Consider the following 17,214-nt stretch of genomic DNA (forward strand, 5'->3'; position numbering starts at 1 on the left):
GGTGACATCAGTCTGGGGGAGCAGGTCCCAGCCTGATGTGGACCCAGGGCCTCCACCAGCCCTGGTGCCCCCGTGAGAACATTGAAGGAAAAATTGAAACCGGACTGACTGTCACAGAGGAAAGAGAGTTAATCCTCGTGAGGATTAGCTGCAGAGCGAGGAGGAGGAGGAGGAAGGCTCTGGAGAGATGGGAAGGATCTCACTCCAGCCCAGCTGTGTGGGAGGACAGTGTGGCAGAGCTGGGACAGAGCCAGCTTAGAGAGACTCAGAGAAGATGCAGGGGGGCTCAGACAGTGCTGGGGAGGCTCTGCGAGGGTGCAGGGGAGCTAAGATAGGGTGCGGGGGATCACACAGTATGCTGGGGGCTTAGGCACGGTGCAGGAGCACTCAGACAGGGGTCTGGGTGGTTTACCCCAGGCCCAGAGCCCAGTGAAGTTTGTGTCTTGGTGTGACCAATGCCAAATCTTGGGGTCATCCATCCAACTTTATCTGGACAAGGGGTAAATAAGGAGTCCTATGTCTAGTGGGCAATCCATGGACACAGGACTGGCTTGAACCACATAAGAGTTCCACTCCATCTTGGAGGGACATATGGGACACCTCTGGAACACAACCCAGAGCTACCTGCCATTCCCCAGGTATGGGGGCTGTTCACTGACCGTCCACGGATCTGCTCTGCCCCTGAGTGCCTGTGCCAGCAGAACGGGTGGCTGCTGTGTGTGTCCTGCCACCACACGGGCACCTTCTTCCTGTCCCTTGCAGGGCCACAGCGCTCTGTGCGCAATTTGATGTCCCTTGGCTGTCCCCTGCCCGGGGACGCTCCTTCGGGGGACTCGGGGAGGCACTGCCAGGCTTTGGGGACGGGTGCAAGCAGCCCCCGCCGTGGCACAGGCTGGGACAGGCACACTCCCCCGTAAATCCCAGCGGGCAGAGCCTGGGAATCCACACCAGTGTCTCCTTATTCTGCTGGGGACCAGGGCCCCCCTGATGCCTGTTTCCCTCTGTACCACCTCCACGGGCAGGCTGTGGTCCCTAGAGAGCGTGCCGAGGTGTTCTGGAGGGTGATCCAGCAACCGGCTGGGCTGGCTGGTACAATGAACCATTGCTGCGAGCGCGGGGAGGAAGGGGGGGCGAGGGGAGGGGAAGCTCTTGCTCGGCTGCCAGAGCCGCCGAAGAGACAGGGGAAGCTCACGGCCGGGCGCTCCCGCTCTCCCACGGCTGCCGCCCCGGCACCCCCAGCGCTGGGCGAAGCGGGGGCTGCCGTGGCTGCCCAGCCGGTGGTCCCGTCGGGAGCTCCGTGGGAGCGGGGGGTCCATGCCAGCCGGAGCAGGAGGGCTGACGGTAGGAGGTGTGTGTGTGTGTGGTGCAGGGTGGTGGGGGGCTCACCCCTGTAAGAGCAGAGGGGGGGGTCCTGTTGATCCCCTTGCTGTGTTCTGCTGAGAGATGCCCCTTCCATGTGTGGGGTGGCTCTGGGTGGGACAGGCACTGATCTGTGGGGACAGAGGGTCCCGTGACACTGGTGGGGTCTGTTGAGGGGGGGGGGCTGCCCTCACTGCTTCCCCGGGAAATGCCTGAGGGTGAGAGGAGACCCCTGTCCTCACCATCCTGGGGGGCAGCAGGTCAGTGGGATGGCTGTGAGGTGTGTGTGAAGATCTGCGTGCATCCATGAGCTACAGCTCACCATCCCAGCACTAACTGGTGGTGACACCACGTCGGGGAGCCTGCGGAGCACATGGTGCCCTCAGCTGTGTCGGACCCTCACGCTGGGCAGGGGACAGGACACGGCATCCTGGGGGACAGGACACGCCTGTGCCCTCCGTCCCTGCAGGTGCCCATGGGATGCCAGCCCAGCCAGGGCTCCGGGGTGATGTTGGAGGCTGAACACTCCGTGGCTGCGGCTGGGGGAACTGTAGGGGGCTCAGGCCCTGGCTAGAGCGGATGCTCCCCCCGCTCCCTGCAGCTCTGCTTCGTCCCTGATCCTTGGTGTGTCCCAAGGAGGGACAGGAACTCGCTGCTTCCTGCCCTGCACAATTCCCTCCCCACCCCGCTCCTCCCGAGACATTGTATTTGAAGCCCTGGCTGGCTCCCTCCCTCCACCCCTGCAGCCCCTTGGATCCGGGAATTGCTCTTCTTCCAGCGGAAATCCTGCTTTCCCAGCCAGCGATGGGGCTGGAGGGCTGGGGAAGGGGGCCTCCATCTCTATTGAGCATCTTCTGCCAGAGAGAGGGAGGCAAGGGGACCCCTCTGTCGTGGGTCTGGTGGCTGACAGGTGGGCTTGTGGAGAAGATCAGTTCTGGGAGTTAGCAAGTCCTTCATTTTTCCTCCCAGAGAATGCTTGTGGGCATGCAAGGGACGGGGTATCATCCCTCCTTGCATCCCTTGTTCTGGAGGAACCTGCTCCCACTGGGAGCCACAGGGGACTTCCCAGGCACTGGGTGAACTGGGAAGACTGGAGCTGGAACAGGGCTCCATCTCCAGGTATCATTTGGGTGGACTTGGGACTGGGGGCAGTGGGGAAAGGGCAGAGATGCCACCATCTGCCACAGAGCTGGAACAAGGAGCAGATGGGGAAGGCAGATGTGGCCTCTTGTCCCCTCCCTAGGTCTGTGGGGTCCTGGACATGGGATGGGGACACAGCTCCAGGTCCTGTGTCCTAATGAGCCACCTTGCCCTTCTGTGCTGCAGCTACCTCATGCCTAAGTTTTCCTGCTGGGACCAGGGAGCTCCAGAGCCACAGGGTGACAGAGGAACTTTGGTGGCACCAGGCTGGGCTGTGCAGCCCTCTCGGTTCCTCTTCCCACAGAGTGGGAGCCAGGTCACCATGGAGCGAAGCAGGGTGACAGTGCAGGACAAGGCATGGGGGGGATCCAGAATACCCAGGGGGCTGCAGCCCTGTTGTCATCCCTGCCTGACTACCCCAGCTGCCACCATCCCCAAGGTTCAAGGTCCTGCCAGTCCCGTGGCCCCTTGGCAGCCACAGCATCATCCTCTTCCTCCCCCCCATCCCACACCGTGCTTCTGCTGCTTCCTCTTCCCACTGCATAGCTGCTGTGTGAGTTCCTCTCACAGCTGCCTCCTGCCCAGGGGGATTGTGGCCACCTCAGCCTGGAAAATGCCACCATGGCTTGTCCCCACTGCATGGGGTGTGACATTCCCAGCACCCCCACATGGCTCCATGTGACTGCATCCACCCAGAGCCCGAGTTCTTCACTGCTGTTATTCCCATGGGGGGAATAGAGGCAGGGGATGGAGGTGACCCAAGGGGTACCTCAGCACTGTAGGTGTCACGTGAGGTGACAATTGGGTGTGCAAGGGATATTATGCCCTGTCTAGGAGCTGGAGATGGCTCTGAGCTGCCCTGTGTCCCAGGGGCCTGGAGAGCAGATGGATGGGCAGTCAGGGATGTGGCTGCTCCATGCCTGGCCATGCTGGGCAGGACAGGGGTGATGAATTGGCCGGGTCTCAGCACGGTGTGGGACCTGGCAGCTTGTCCGTGACTGGTGCCGGGGGAGCCAGGGCGGGAAGGGTTCAATTGCCATCTGCTCCCCAGCTCCAAGCAGTTCCTTTTTGGGAAAGCTGGAGCCAGACACCAGCGCACAACCATCGGGCATGGCACCAGCTGCGTCCCCTTCCCAGGGGTAGTGTGAGGGGATGGCTCTGGGCCACCCAGGGATGAGCTCAGGGGGCTCTTGGGTGTGCAGGGAAGCGGAAGCCTGGGTGCAATGCTGCTGCACACAAACCCTTGATGCTGTGATACTGGGGGGTTGCACTTGCCTGGAAGATGCTCCTTGTCATCTCCATCCCTGCTGGCAGCTGTGGCAGCTCCACTGCTTGGTCAGCACTGAAATTCAGCAAAATGGGAAGTTTCTGAATGTGGTGGGTGGGTGATTCCCACCCAGGGGGGACAGAGTTTATGAGAGCCAGGTTTGTTCATCAGTTTCACTAATTATCATCAGGAATAAAATCCCCAACCAGCTGAGTTTCCTCAGATTTGGCAATGCTGCCCTGTTGACAATGGCTGCGGCCTTGCCACACCACCAGTGTAGAAAGCAGAGATGGAAGGGGAGAGCTGGGCTCTTTCCACCCCTACTGAGAGAGAGGAAAGGGAATCAATAACCATGATTGGGAAAACTTGCCTGAAACATCTCATCCACCCCAAAACCTTTGCTTCCTCCTGCTCACTGGAGTGCAAAAGACAGGACACTTTCCTGCTCCTTCCCTCTGCTCTCAGCTGGAGACAGAGTGACCTCTGGCATATTGGAGACTGGAGTGCTCTGCCCAGTGCAAACTGGGCAGACTGGTGTGGGTGGGTGCTCAGCAGCCAGGGCAATGACAGGGCTGGGGATGGACGTCTCCTTTCGGCCATGACAGGAGAGGCTCCTCCTCTGTGACACCTCCTCGCCATATGAGACCAGAAGAGCCTGTCCTGACCATAGTGATGTGAGCAGGGACCTTTCTCTCCAAAACACCCACTCTGCCAAGCAGAGGGTGTGGAGATGAAGACACTTTGGGGGCTCCTTTCCACCAGGTCTGGCTCCTCTTCAGCCTCAAGGATGCAGATGCCCTGAAAGGACGTGAGCAGTGTGGTGAAGGACACAGTGAGAGAAAAACCCACTTGAGGATGTGGTTTCAGCCTGCACCGGGGTGTTGCAACCCTGGGAGGAATGTTGCAGCTTTGTGGGGGTGTTGCAGACCATGCAGATAATTTTAGCTCATGCAGGGGGGTTGCAGCCTATGAAGGGATGTTGTAGCCCATGCAGGGGTATTACAGCCTGTGCATGAGTGCTTCAGTCTGTGCAGGGGTGCTGTAACTTGTGCAGGGGTGTTACAGCCAATGCAAATGGAGTTGCAGTCCATGTCGTTGGTGTTGCAGCCTGTGTAGAAGTGTTATAGCCCATGGCAGGGGTGTTGCATCCTGTTATAGGGTGTTTCAATCGATTTCGGGGTATTTTAGTCCTTGGCAGAAATGTTTCAGCCCTTGCAGGAGTGTTACAGCCCTGGAAGGGGTATTTCAGTCCATGCAGAGGTGTTGCCGTCTGTACAGGGGTATTTTGTCCCATGGAGGAGTGTTACAGCCCATGACAAGGGTGGTTCAACCCATGCAAGGGTGTTGCCCCCACCTGATGCCTTCCCTGCTGTCCACAGGTGACTCTTCTCCTCCCTGAAGTGACATGGAGCAGCTGAAGTGACCTGAGGAGCTGTCACAGTGAGTGGAGCTGCCATGGAGCACCCATGGGTGCCAGGGGAACGTGGGGTCCCCTGCACAGCACAGCCCTCCTTGCAGCGGTGCCACTGGCAGTGCCCATGGGGACCCCAGTGTCCCCCTGTTGACAAGTGTCCTGAGCTAGGGGGTGACAGCGCCTCCTGGGGCGGGCAGGGTGCACCCCAGTGCCTCTACCCATGTGTCCACACACGTGTGCCCTGCCAGGAGAGCGTGGGGCTCACGGACCCTCTGTCCCACAGGCGGTGCCCAGGATGGGCTGTGTGCCCTGCAAAGAGAAGGGGGCTGGCAAAGGGCAGGCAGGGGGCGAGGGGGGCTCCCTCCAGCCCCCTGCCTCCCAGTACGACCCCGACCCCACGCAGCCAGGGGCCATCTTCACCCGCATCCCCGACTTCAACAACTTCCAGGGGCCAGCGGTTCCCTTGGCCCCATCCTCTGCAGAGCCGGGGGGCTTCACCTCCAACTTGCTGCAAACGCGGAGCGGGGGCATCACAGGTCAGCAGGGCAGCTGGATGATGGGGAGGGTGTTCACCTGCACCCCTGGGCTGTGGACTCTGGGGTCACGGTGGTGGTCCTCTGTGTGGTCCCTCCGTGTGCCACAGGTGGGGGGGTGACACTCTTCATCGCCCTGTACGACTATGAGGCCAGGACGGAGGATGACTTGACATTCCAGAAAGGGGAGAAATTCCACATCATCAACAACACGTGAGCCCCATCCGGACCTCCTGCCACCCCCAGCACCCACAGACCACCCCGGGGCGGTGCCTTTGTGCCTTGGGTACCCCCTGCAAGACCCAGGCTGGGCACCCAAGCTCTGCCTGGGCTCCAGCGCTCAGCACCAGGGCCACGTGTCATGAGTTGAACGGTCTCAGCAGAGATGGGTGGGGGAGAGCTGGCAGAGCTGTGTGCAGGCTGAGGAGGCACACGGTGGGCGGGTCTGTCTATCTGTCCCTCCTCCTCCACGTTTTATGTTTCTCTGCCCAGGGAGGGGGACTGGTGGGAGGCGAGGTCACTGAGCTCGGGTGCCACGGGCTACATCCCCAGCAACTACGTGGCCCCTGTGGACTCCATCCAGGCAGAAGAGTGAGTAGAGGGGAAAAAGGGATGGAGACAAACCCCAACCCCACCTGCCTCAGGCCCAGGTGTCCTTGCGAGCCCCGGCAGTGCCGCAGTGCTGGTGTGGGGGTTCCATGGTCCCCTCAGGGGTGCCTTCCTGGCACTGAGCCCATCACCGTGGCAGGTGGTACTTTGGGAAGATCGGGCGCAAAGATGCGGAGCGGCAGCTCCTGTGCCACGGCAGCTCCAGAGGCACCTTCCTCATTCGGGAAAGTGAGACAACAAAAGGTACAGGGACAGGGGTGGAGACCAGGGGTTGTGCCCCACATCCCCCCCTGACCAGTGACCCCGTGTAGGTGCCTACTCACTCTCCATCCGGGACTGGGATGAGGCCAAGGGAGACCACGTGAAGCACTATAAGATTCGGAAACTGGATAGCGGGGGGTACTACATCACCACCCGTGCCCAGTTCAACACCGTCCAGCAGCTGGTCCAGCACTATATAGGTAGGGTGGGGTGAGGGGTACAAGGGGGGGCAATAAGAGCGGTGGGGAAAGCTCAGAAGACCCTTTGGTAAGAGACTGGGCTGGCGGGGTTGAACTGGGGAAGGAGGGGCTGTTCTGTTGGTGGCATTAGGCGACTTCCTGAGAGTCTCCCCTTTTCCATATCCAGGGTGCCGGGAGTTCCCATTGTCTCCAGTGGGTGGGCAGCACTCACTCCCTGGGTGCAGCTGGGGGGACTGGGGGTCCAGCCCAGCTGAGGGGGTGGGGACCTGTCCCTGGCACAGGTGGAGGGGGTTGCATTTGTGTGTTGGGAGTGACTGGGTGATACAGGAGCCTTGGTGATGCCTGGGGTGGTGGGAGGGGAGCAAAGGGTTGGTGGGGGTCTGTGCCCACATTGACTCTGTCCCCCTGCCCCCGTGCTGCAGAGCGGGCAGCTGGGCTGTGCTGCCGCCTGGCTGTGCCGTGCCACAAGGGAACCCCCAAACTGGCCGACCTCTCAGTCAAAACCAAAGACGTGTGGGAGATCCCCCGCGAGTCCCTCCAGCTCCTCAAGAAGCAGGGAAATGGGCAGTTTGGGGAAGTCTGGATGGGTAGGGCCTGGTGGACAAGCCAGGGCAAGAGGCAGGGGGAACGTGGGGGTACCCCCAGGCCTGGCACCCTACTGGTAAAAGCTCATGCCTGCCAGGCCAGGCTGAGCGACACCAATTTGCTGGCATGATGAAATATCCCATGTCCTGCTCTGAATTCACAACGGGTGCCCCAAGATGCCCCATGTCACCTCTGCATGGGCAAACAGACCCTCGCTACAGATGGGACCACAACACCAGGCCAGGGGGTCCCACCTTCGTCATCCTCTTCCTCCGGCATCCCCTGCTTCCTCCACTCATGCATGCTGCCTTCATCCCATCACATCCCCTCCCTCCTCCTCCCTGCCTGCCCCGCATCCCCTGCAGAGTACAACGACGGGTTGTGCCATCTGCTCACCCACCCGTGCCCTGCTGTGAAGCCCCAGACCCTGGGATTAGCTAAGGACGCCTGGGAGATAGCACGGGAATCCATCACCCTCGACGAGAAACTTGGCATGGGATGTTTCGGAGACGTGTGGATGGGTAAGGCTGGCCCAGCCAGCCGGGGGTGGGGGAGCACAGGGGGGAGGAGGAGTCTTGTTCTGTCCTGGCAGGGAGCATCACAGGGTGACAAGTGGTACTAACTTATGTGGGGGAGATGGAAACTTGACACAGAATCCATGAAGGGTTTGGGAATGGGGTGAGGTTGGTATTGGGGTGATGGGAAGTCCTTGTCCTGGGTGGGATGCTGTGGCATCACAATCCCTGCCAAGGGATCCTTTCCTTGCCCTGCCTTGATTCCTTGCCCATCCATCCATCCATCCATCCATGCATCCACACAAGCACCCACACACCCCTCCATCCACACACCCCTCTATCCTGGGCTGGCTGTCCCCTGGGCTCGTGGTGACTCTGTGTCCCCAACCCAGGCACATGGAATGGCACCACAAAGGTGGCGGTGAAGACACTGAAGCCAGGGACCATGTCACCTGAGGCCTTCCTGGAGGAGGCTCAGATCATGAAGCGGCTGCGGCATGACAAGCTGGTGCAGCTCTACGCTGTGGTGTCAGAGGAGCCCATCTACATTGTCACTGAGTTCATGAGCCAGGGTGAGCAAGTATTACCTGTTTGGGCATGGTGCCAGGGTAGGGGGCTCACAGGGGAGGGCACCCTTGGGTTTGGGGGGGTCTTTGATGGGGACTCCTTCTGCCTGCAGGCAGCTTGTTGGATTTCTTGAAGGATGGGGACGGTCGCTACCTGAAGTTGCCCCAGCTGGTGGACATGGCTGCCCAGGTACTGGGGGGCTGGTACAGGGTGGGAGGTGCACCCCCAGGGGTGTACTGTGGGGGTCTTCAATCCTTCATCCCCCTCAGATTGCGGCGGGCATGGCATACATTGAGCGGATGAACTACATCCACCGGGATCTCCGTGCTGCCAACATCCTGGTGGGAGACAACCTCGTGTGCAAGATCGCTGACTTCGGCCTCGCTCGCCTCATCGAGGATGATGAGTACACGGCGCGGCAGGGTGGGAACCCCCGCACTGTGTGTCCCTCCCTGTTGTGTCCCTTAGCCTGGACACAGTAACCCTGGGGCTGAGTGACCTGGTGGCAGATGCCCCAAATTACCGTGTGCCAGGAAATGGGTATCCTAGGTGATGGACACCCCAAATTTATGGGTATTTATTTATTTAAGTGATGGATACCTTGGATCACCCCAGGGTATGGGTGCCCAGAGGATAGGTGCCCCAGGGCATGGGTATTTTGATTAATAGATGCCCCAAGTGATGGGTACCCCAGGTGCAGCATATTCCCAGTGCAGGGTGCCTTGGGTGCTGGGTGTTCCATGGGTGAGCTGCCCCAGGCAGAGGGTTTCATGGGTGGTGGGTCCCCCTAGTGCAGAGTGCCCCCCATTCAGGGTACCCCGGGTGCTGGACACCCTCAGTCCAGGGTGCTTCAGGTGACAGTGCCTCTGATGCAGGATGTCTCAGGTGTGAGGTGTCCCCAGGTGTGGGTGCCCCAGGTGTGAGGTACCCTAGGTGTAAGTGCAGCCCCAGCCATGGCCCACCTCTCTCCCCCTGCAGGTGCCAAGTTCCCCATCAAGTGGACAGCTCCAGAGGCTGCGCTTTTTGGGAGGTTCACCATCAAGTCAGACGTCTGGTCCTTTGGCATCCTCCTGACTGAGCTGGTGACCAAAGGCCGGGTGCCCTACCCAGGTATGGCCCACTGGGGCAGAGGCACCCCTGGGGTGGGCTGGGTAGGGCACAGACAGAGGCTGACCCTCCTCAGCAAGGCTTGTCCCATGCCTCAGTTTCCCCATCAGAGAGACCAATGCTAAACTGGGCTCCCACCCAAACCACAGGCAATGCCACTGTGTGCCTCAGTTTCCCCACTGGCTCCTCCCATAAGGTGCTGTCACTGAGCAGGGGGGTCCTTGTCATGCAGGGATGAACAACCGAGAGGTGCTGGAGCAGGTGGAGCGCGGGTACCGCATGCAGTGCCCGGGGAGCTGCCCCCCATCCCTGCATGAAGTGATGGTGCAGTGCTGGAAGAGGGAACCTGAGGAACGCCCCACCTTCGAGTACCTCCAGTCCTTCCTTGAGGACTATTTTACTGCCACCGAGCCCCAGTACCAGCCTGGGGACAACCAATGACCCGGTGCTGGCACCCTCAGGAAGCTCTGGGGTGGCTTTGGGGTGAATCTCCTTTTTTTTTTAGAGGTGGTTTCTTCCTTTGGCTGTGCCCCCCCAAAAATGCCTTTTGAGAGGTGCTCAGGGTGCCCAGAGAGGACACAGGACTTTGCACAAAGATGCTGGACTCAGAGAGGAGACAAAACCGTGCGCCTCAGCCTCCCGCTTCCCCCACTCCCTTTATTGCCTTCACACCCAGCTTTGAACCTGAGAGGGGCTTTGGCTGCAGGGGGGACTGTGGGGAACCCCTGTGGACCCCACATTCACTCCCAGGCTCCTCTGCAGTAGCAGAGGGCTTGGCAGGAGCTCCCCGTGCCAGCCCCAGTCCCTTCTGGGAGAACAGCTGGGTAGGGTTCAGCCCCTCAAAATCCTGGCACTGACCAGTGGGAGATAATCTCAAGCTTCCCTCCCTTTATATCTCCTTTAATTTATAAGATTTTATATGCCTCTCTCAAGCAGCCATTGCCCCCACCAAGGGATCCCAGTATTTGGAGGACCCCCTTGTACCCGGCCTTATCTCCTCTGCTTTATAGTAGAGCCAAGTCCTGAAAGCCATACAGCCACCTCTGCTTGCACTGGGGGGACAGGGGGTCCTGAGGAGGGACACAAGGAGTCCTGGGGGGCCCCAGGCAGCTCTGCTGCAGGGGCAGGATGAGGGTACGGGATGGGGTCAGCCCCACAGCACTTGGGGAGGTTGTTGCTGCAGCTTGGCTCAACCCTCTGCAGCAGGAATTAAGCAGGGACTAGGGGAATCAATGTGAATGTCATTGCTCCAGAGCAGGAGGGTGCCAGCCTGCCTGCTGCCCCTCCAGGCACTCCCATTCTTGAGTGGGGTCCCAGTGCTGTGCCCCATGGCCAATAACCCGCCCACACCCCTAGGGCAGGGCTGTGGGTGGACAGTGCCATGGCGGGGAGGGAAGGGCAGGGGAGGGATCTGTTGTTTATTTTTTTTCATAAAGTCTGTAAATGCGGAGAAATAAAACCTTTCTAACAAAGCGGGGACAGCCCGGATCCTTCAGCCCCTGCCCCACCCCAAGAGAGATGAGCTGCCCCAGGTGGGCATTAGGCACCCCTCATAACCACTGAGGGGTGGTTAGAGCTGGGGGGACTACACTGAGTTAAAGGATTTGGGGTGAGAACACCCATCCCCATGGGGGGAGGGCTTCCAAGTTCAGCCAAGCCAGGACTGAGTAATGCCCCCTCAACCCCCTCCTCCTCCAGGGCACAGGTTTGGGGGCCTCCTCCACAGGGGTCAACAGAGAAAGTCCCCCCTGCCCCCAAGGCCATGTGGGGAGGGGACACACCAGTTTCCCTTGCCTTAATAACCTTATAAAATAATAAATAATAAAAGCCTTAAAACGCTGGGTTGGGAAGTAATAGGATTTGCAAATCTGCCCCCATGCAGAGCACCGCGCAGCCCCTCAGCACTCCCCAAGAGGGGACTGTCCCTTCCTGCCAGCTGTGATGGGGAGGGGTCCCGTGCTGTGTTTGCAGGTTGGGGAAGAAGAGGTTAATTTTCCTTGTAGCTTGGCCTCCCCAGCAGGGCCCAGCTGTGCTGGTAATGAATTCGTCAGCACTGATGGGAAGGAGGGACTGGCCCCCACCCCAGCCAGGGGGGCTCAGGCTATGGGGAGAATGCTAGACATATGGGGAGGGGGCCAGGGGGCCAGTGCCTGTGGGTTTGGGGCATACCAGGGGCTTAGGGGATATGCTGAGGTGTTTGGGGCATAGCAGGAGGCTTGGGAACATGCCACCATCCCTGGGTACCACCAGGCATCTTCACAGCTCCTGCTTCACCTCATCTCGTACAAGGGCTTTGGATTCCTCGGGCACATGGTGGTGGAGTGGAGCAGGGCTGGATGTGCCCCTGCTTTCCCATCTCAGGGAAAAATCCCTGGGGAAGGGCCAGGCCCCCAACCAGGCAGGGTGGCAGGCTGCCCGGGGCTGGGGGACAGAGCAGATTGTGTGGCAGGGACAGCCGAGGAGAAGAGGTGGTTGGCACTGGGCAGTCCCAGGCACAGCCCCAGTGCCAGATTGTGGTCATCAGCTCTGGCCGTGACCACTGGCCATGACCCTCTGGACCCTGAGGGACACAGCCTGGCACACCTCATGGCCACTCCTCTGTCACTGTCATCCCCTGATATTTGGGATACACAGGCTCTGGCACCCACCCAGCACCCCAAACCCACTCTCCCTCTGGGTACACATCTCACCCACACAATGTGTCCCTTGTCCCCACAACCACGGGGACATGTGCTGTCCCTCTCCACCACTGGAGGGGACAAAAAGCCCTTCAGACAAGGGGAGCACCCGGGTCCAAACCCAGGCACAACACTGAGACAAAGCAGAGTTGGGATCCCCAGTCTGCACCCCTTGGCACTGGCGCTGGGCAGGGTCAATTTGTGATTCATCTCCAGTAATTAAAATCTCCATTTAATCACAGCTGGAGGTTTCACAGACCAGGGCTGGCCTGGGGGCCATGGGGACCCCAACCCCATCCAGGGAGAAATAGACTGAGAGGTGCTTCTGGATGGGCCCTGGTGTGCGGGGCGGCAGCTATGCCAACCCTAACTCCATCCCTGTTCCTGCCCATTCCTGCCCTGTTCCCTCCCTTTCCTGCCCACTGCTGCCCTCTCATGCGTTCAAAGGGGCTGATCCCACCATTCTCTGTCCAGCTCCCTACTTGAAATGATGTCACCCTTCCACGTCCCCAGCCAAAGCCCCTTGTCCCCAGCAGTGCCAGGGGCAGGAGTGGGTCAGGAGTGGTGTGGATTTGCCACGTGCTTTTCCACATGGCTGTGCCACCATAATCCCTGTGCAAGGATGGTCGTGTCACCAGACTGTGTCCCCCATTTTGCTGTCATGACTGTGAGAGCTCTTGGTTATAGGGGCCCGAGATCGCAGGTACCTGTATGGAGGGGCTAAAGGGGGGACCCCTGTGCTGGTCCCCATCCTTCTGTCCTTCCCCTCTCCCAGCACTGATGCCCACAGGAGGGGCTTAAAGAATTTTGCTGCGGGGTGACCACAGGCTGGGCAGGGGAGGGGCATCGATTTTATGTTAATGCTGGGCGGTATTGATCAGGGGTGGAGGGACGACTGTGGGTGGGCACAGCCAGCCCCTGCGCCCGGGATCACCCTTCAGAGAGCCCCTGCAGCTCCCAACAGGGTCCACCCTGGGGCCAGAAGCGATGGGGAGGTGGGGAAACAGTTTAGGACCCCTCCAAAGGTGCTAAAGGCTAATTTTTGTGTCAGAGCTTGAGCTGGGGGCTTGAAGGGAAAAGCAAAGCTCAGAGCTGGGTACACTGCTCTGGTCCCTTCCCTTCCCGACTGGGTGGTCCCTGCAGCAACACAGGAGCGCTGCAGCTGCAGCACCTCCAGAGGGGAGAGAGAGCAGCTCAGCACCACTTCCCCCGCCCTGCATCCGAGGGTTAATCCAGCCTCAGCAGGTCTCCCCGATGCTCCGCAGGATCCTCATCCCCATCGTGCCGAGCGCTGCTTGCCCCGCTCCTGCCCACACACCCGCCCAGCCCATGTGGCCCGGCTCTGGCTGGCTGCTCTGCCAGCGCCGGGCCAGCTTGGCCACGCACGGCAGGGGGGTCTGGAGCCAGCGAGCCCACCCGGTGCCAGGGCACAGGTGTGAGGACGCTGCAGATGGCCAGCGCTGCAGACCCTGGCATGAGGCACCTGCAGCATTGCCACCCTCCCCGGGGGCCCCCTTGCCCCCATGTGCTGCTGGGGGCCCTCGTGACTGGGAAGGAGCCATCCCTACCCACAGCAGGGAGGGGGTTTGTCCCTGTGCCCCCTGGCCCCAGCTCCCCAGGGACTGGCACAATCCGCAGAGCTCTTGGGTCGTGGAATGGAGCCACATCTCCGTGGCAGCAACGGCCAGACAACAGTGGAAAATGGCCAAAAATGTGGGTTTAGACTTGACCGGGCTTGAGCCTGATGGTCCAGGCCTGCAGGCACTGTCCCCCTAGAGGGGAAACTGAGGCACAGATAGATTTATCTGCAATCACCCAGCAGCTCAGCACCAGTCGCTGTGAGGGGACACTTTTTCCATGTAAAAACAACAGATGATTGGGAAGAGCTGTGCACTGACAACAGCAGCATCTGTGACAGCCACGGGGGAGCAGCAGGATTTGGGGACGAAGGTTTTCTGGGCATGGGAATGGTCAGGTGACAGAGCAAACACAGGCGACGGGGAGGGGACACAGCGGTAGCCTTTCTCTGCTGGCCACGGGGCTGCTCAGAAATGGTTTTGTTGGGAGAAATCGGGAATCGTTTTGCTGCTGCTCTGGGGCAGCCCGGAGCTGGAACTGGGGATGAATTGGGCTCTTCGGCCGCAGCTACCTTTATGGAGGCAAAACCTGGCCGGCCCCAACTCTCCACAGACATTGGAGGGGCAGGAGACCCTTCCCGCCCCAAGCCCATCAGGGTCCCTGTACTGCACTCGCCACAACAGCAACTCCTGTATCCCAGCAAAGCATCAAACACCTTTCACTGTCTCCTCGCCCCCGGATCCCCGTGCCCTCAGATCTCTTCCACAGCACCCTACTGCCTCCTACACCCCTGCTCCCACCCCGGGGAGCTGGTGGGTTTCAGAGTGACAACTGCCACCACGCCCCCGAGTCCAACCAGCCACACTTCCCGGGGTCAAACCCAGGCAGCCCACCCTGGTCCTGGTCACGGGGGTGGGGAGGAGGTGCGTTGCGGGGACACGGACGGAGCCGGGGACAGCGGTGGCAAAGCAGCCACTAGATGGTAGCGTAAGTCCACGCCAACGCTGCTGACACAGCACTTGGCTGGGACAGGGTGCCCGGGTGACCCGGGTGGCCCCGGAGACCCGCCTCTGCCACCCACCTCCCAGCTAAAAAGAAATCCTGGCAGGGCTGAGCACTCGCGGAGCTGTGACATGAGTGACATGGGCACAGCTCACCTGCTCCAATGTCCACTGCCATGGCTGGAGCCACCTGTGCCCATGGGAACAAGTGGGGGACCCCACTCCCAAATCCACCTCATCCCCCTCTGTCGTAAACTCAGACTCCAAACACAACCCACAAACCACCACAGGGCACGAGCCTGACTTGAGAGGGAGCAAACCACGTCCTGGGGACAAGCAGGATGTCCTGCAAGGCACCCTGTTCAGTGTAGGGGTGCTGGGTACCCACAGGAGTCTGGCAGGGCTACAAGGGGGTGCCCATCCCACTGCAAAGCACCTCGTTTAACTCCCCATCCTCCTCCAGCCCTGTCTGGGGCTCCATGCCAGACTGATATATATATTTTATGATAACTATAGAGATGCACTTCAAACCTGACAAAGGACTTTGACAGTTTTAAGCATCTCTTTGATTAATACATGACCTTTTAATGCTTTGGATTAAATTAATAAATCTTTTACATTCTAACCCATTCTGCTTGAAAATGTCATGTTTTTTGCACAACTTCTCTCTTCCCTGCCCTGTCCCTCTGTCCCTCTTCCCCGTTCCTGCACAGGTACAGTAATCCACAGCCTTGCAATATTCATGGGGCACAGAGCCCTGCAAAGCGAGAAGAGAGGGATACTCCTCGGTGTGGTGGTGGTTTTTTTTTTTTTTTTTTAACCATCCCTAAAAATAGCAAGAAAATTCAAAGCTGACATTCAGGGCAAGGGGATGAGGAAGCCTGCAAAGTTGCTCACTCAGCCACCAGCAATTGCAGCGATCCTGTCTGCGTGTGCAGATTCCTCTGCTGACCGGGCTGGAGCCCAGGCCTCCACTCTGCTCCGCTTCCAGGAGCAATGCAGCCTGCTCCCCAACCTTACCAGGGTGTGCAGAGTCCAGCCAGTCCCAAATCCATCCCTGCTGATCCTGATCGGGTGCAGGGACAGGACGGATCTGACACCTTTCCAGTTGCAATAGGTCCCAGCTGGAAGACAACTCTCAGATGACCCCAGCTCACCAGTTCACCCCAGTCAGCACTGAAGCTGGCGTGACCAGCATGTATCTGGAGTTCAGATTCCTTCCTTGCTGCCTGTTGATCCAAAAACACACACGAAACCCCAACCTGCCCCACACGGGCAAGGCAAAGGGCCGTTGTAAAGACAGGTGCTGTGTCTCTCTCTGTACCCATGTGTTATTCCATCGATGACTCACGTGTTATTAGCAGCCAAGCAATATTCCCAATTCCCTGGAGTTAACCCTTCACTCGTCACTCACAAAAACAGGATGTCATAACAAACATCACTGGTATTATCTACTTTAATTATATTGTATCTACCCAGCTCCGGGAACATTAACAGCGACGGCGACTTGGTGCTGGGGAGATGCTCCATGGAGCTGTGGGGAGGGAGACTATGAGATGTTTATGAAGTTGGGGGGCAGCTCCCTGCTCTGCCACCACTGTCCTGAGGGGCCTTGTTCACCATCTTTCCTCCTGCCATTCCCTTTGGCACATGGCTAAGAGGGGACACAAAAAAATTGGAGGAGCAGGGTGTTAGCAAACGGCAGGGGTATTTCTAGGCCTCAGATAAAGCTTTTGACAAGAAAAAAAAAAAAAAAAAAAAAAAAAAAAAAAAAAGAGTTAGAAGGGGGAGGAGGAAAAAAGGACGTGATTGGCTCCATGGGCACACTTGGCTCCATGGGGGTGTGTGAGAGCCCAGGGGTGCTGACTTGGAAGTGCACCCCTGTGGGGAGGGGGGCTGCAGAAGGGGGTGTGTGTCCCCAAATCCTGCATCCCTAAGGAGGGGGTGCGCAGTGCGGGTGCAACCCGGGAGAGGGCAGCAATGCCCCGCACATCCCACTGGGACCTCGGGGAGTGGGGGCAGCCTGGGGGGGTTACCCTCCTCCCGGGGTGCCCGCCCCCAAAGTATCTCCTCTCTGTAAGTATCCCCCCTCCCAAAGCGGCACTCAACGGCCGCGCGCCCATTTGCGCCCCTCCCTGCGCGCTTCGCAGCGACTGGGAGGAGAAAAAAAAGGAGGGGGGGAAGGAAGGAGGGGAAAAAAAGAGGGGGGAAAGGAAGGACTACAAGGCCCGGCATGCCCCGGCGGTGCTGCACGGCTCCCCGGGGTGCCGGATGCTGGCCGTGCCGCTGACAGCGGAGCGAAGCGGAGCCGCGGTCCGCGCCGCGCACGGAGAGAGGAGCGAGGGGCTGGGCGCGCCTGGCCGCCGGCTCTGCTCCCCCCCTTTTATCCCAGCCCCCACA

At 59.5% G+C, this 17,214-nt stretch overlaps 1 protein-coding gene across 4 annotated transcripts; it reads left to right on the top strand.

The window, feature by feature from the left end:
- The first annotated feature begins 1,147 nt into the window (after positions 1-1,147).
- LOC134561823 (proto-oncogene tyrosine-protein kinase Yrk) lies at positions 1,148-11,029 on the top strand. 4 transcript variants are annotated; one of them, XM_063419148.1, is made up of 13 exons: positions 1,148-1,348; positions 5,146-5,206; positions 5,464-5,716; positions 5,824-5,926; positions 6,206-6,304; positions 6,462-6,565; positions 6,634-6,783; positions 7,734-7,889; positions 8,276-8,455; positions 8,563-8,639; positions 8,720-8,873; positions 9,429-9,560; positions 9,790-11,029. In XM_063419148.1, the coding sequence occupies exons 3-13, from the start codon at positions 5,476-5,478 to the stop codon at positions 9,996-9,998; spliced, it is 1,605 nt and encodes a 534-aa protein (XP_063275218.1). In that variant the 5' UTR covers positions 1,148-1,348; positions 5,146-5,206; positions 5,464-5,475; the 3' UTR covers positions 9,999-11,029. The 4 variants fall into 4 exon arrangements, with proteins under 4 accessions (XP_063275218.1, XP_063275216.1, XP_063275217.1 ...); XM_063419146.1 differs by lacking the exon at positions 7,734-7,889 and adding an exon at positions 7,206-7,370 and having other exon boundaries at positions 1,149-1,348; XM_063419147.1 differs by lacking the exon at positions 7,734-7,889 and adding an exon at positions 7,206-7,370 and having other exon boundaries at positions 1,149-1,341.
- The last annotated feature ends 6,185 nt before the right edge of the window (positions 11,030-17,214 follow it).

Source organism: Prinia subflava, chromosome 24 (genome assembly GCF_021018805.1).
Source record: "Prinia subflava isolate CZ2003 ecotype Zambia chromosome 24, Cam_Psub_1.2, whole genome shotgun sequence".
NCBI lineage: Eukaryota > Metazoa > Chordata > Aves > Passeriformes > Cisticolidae > Prinia > Prinia subflava.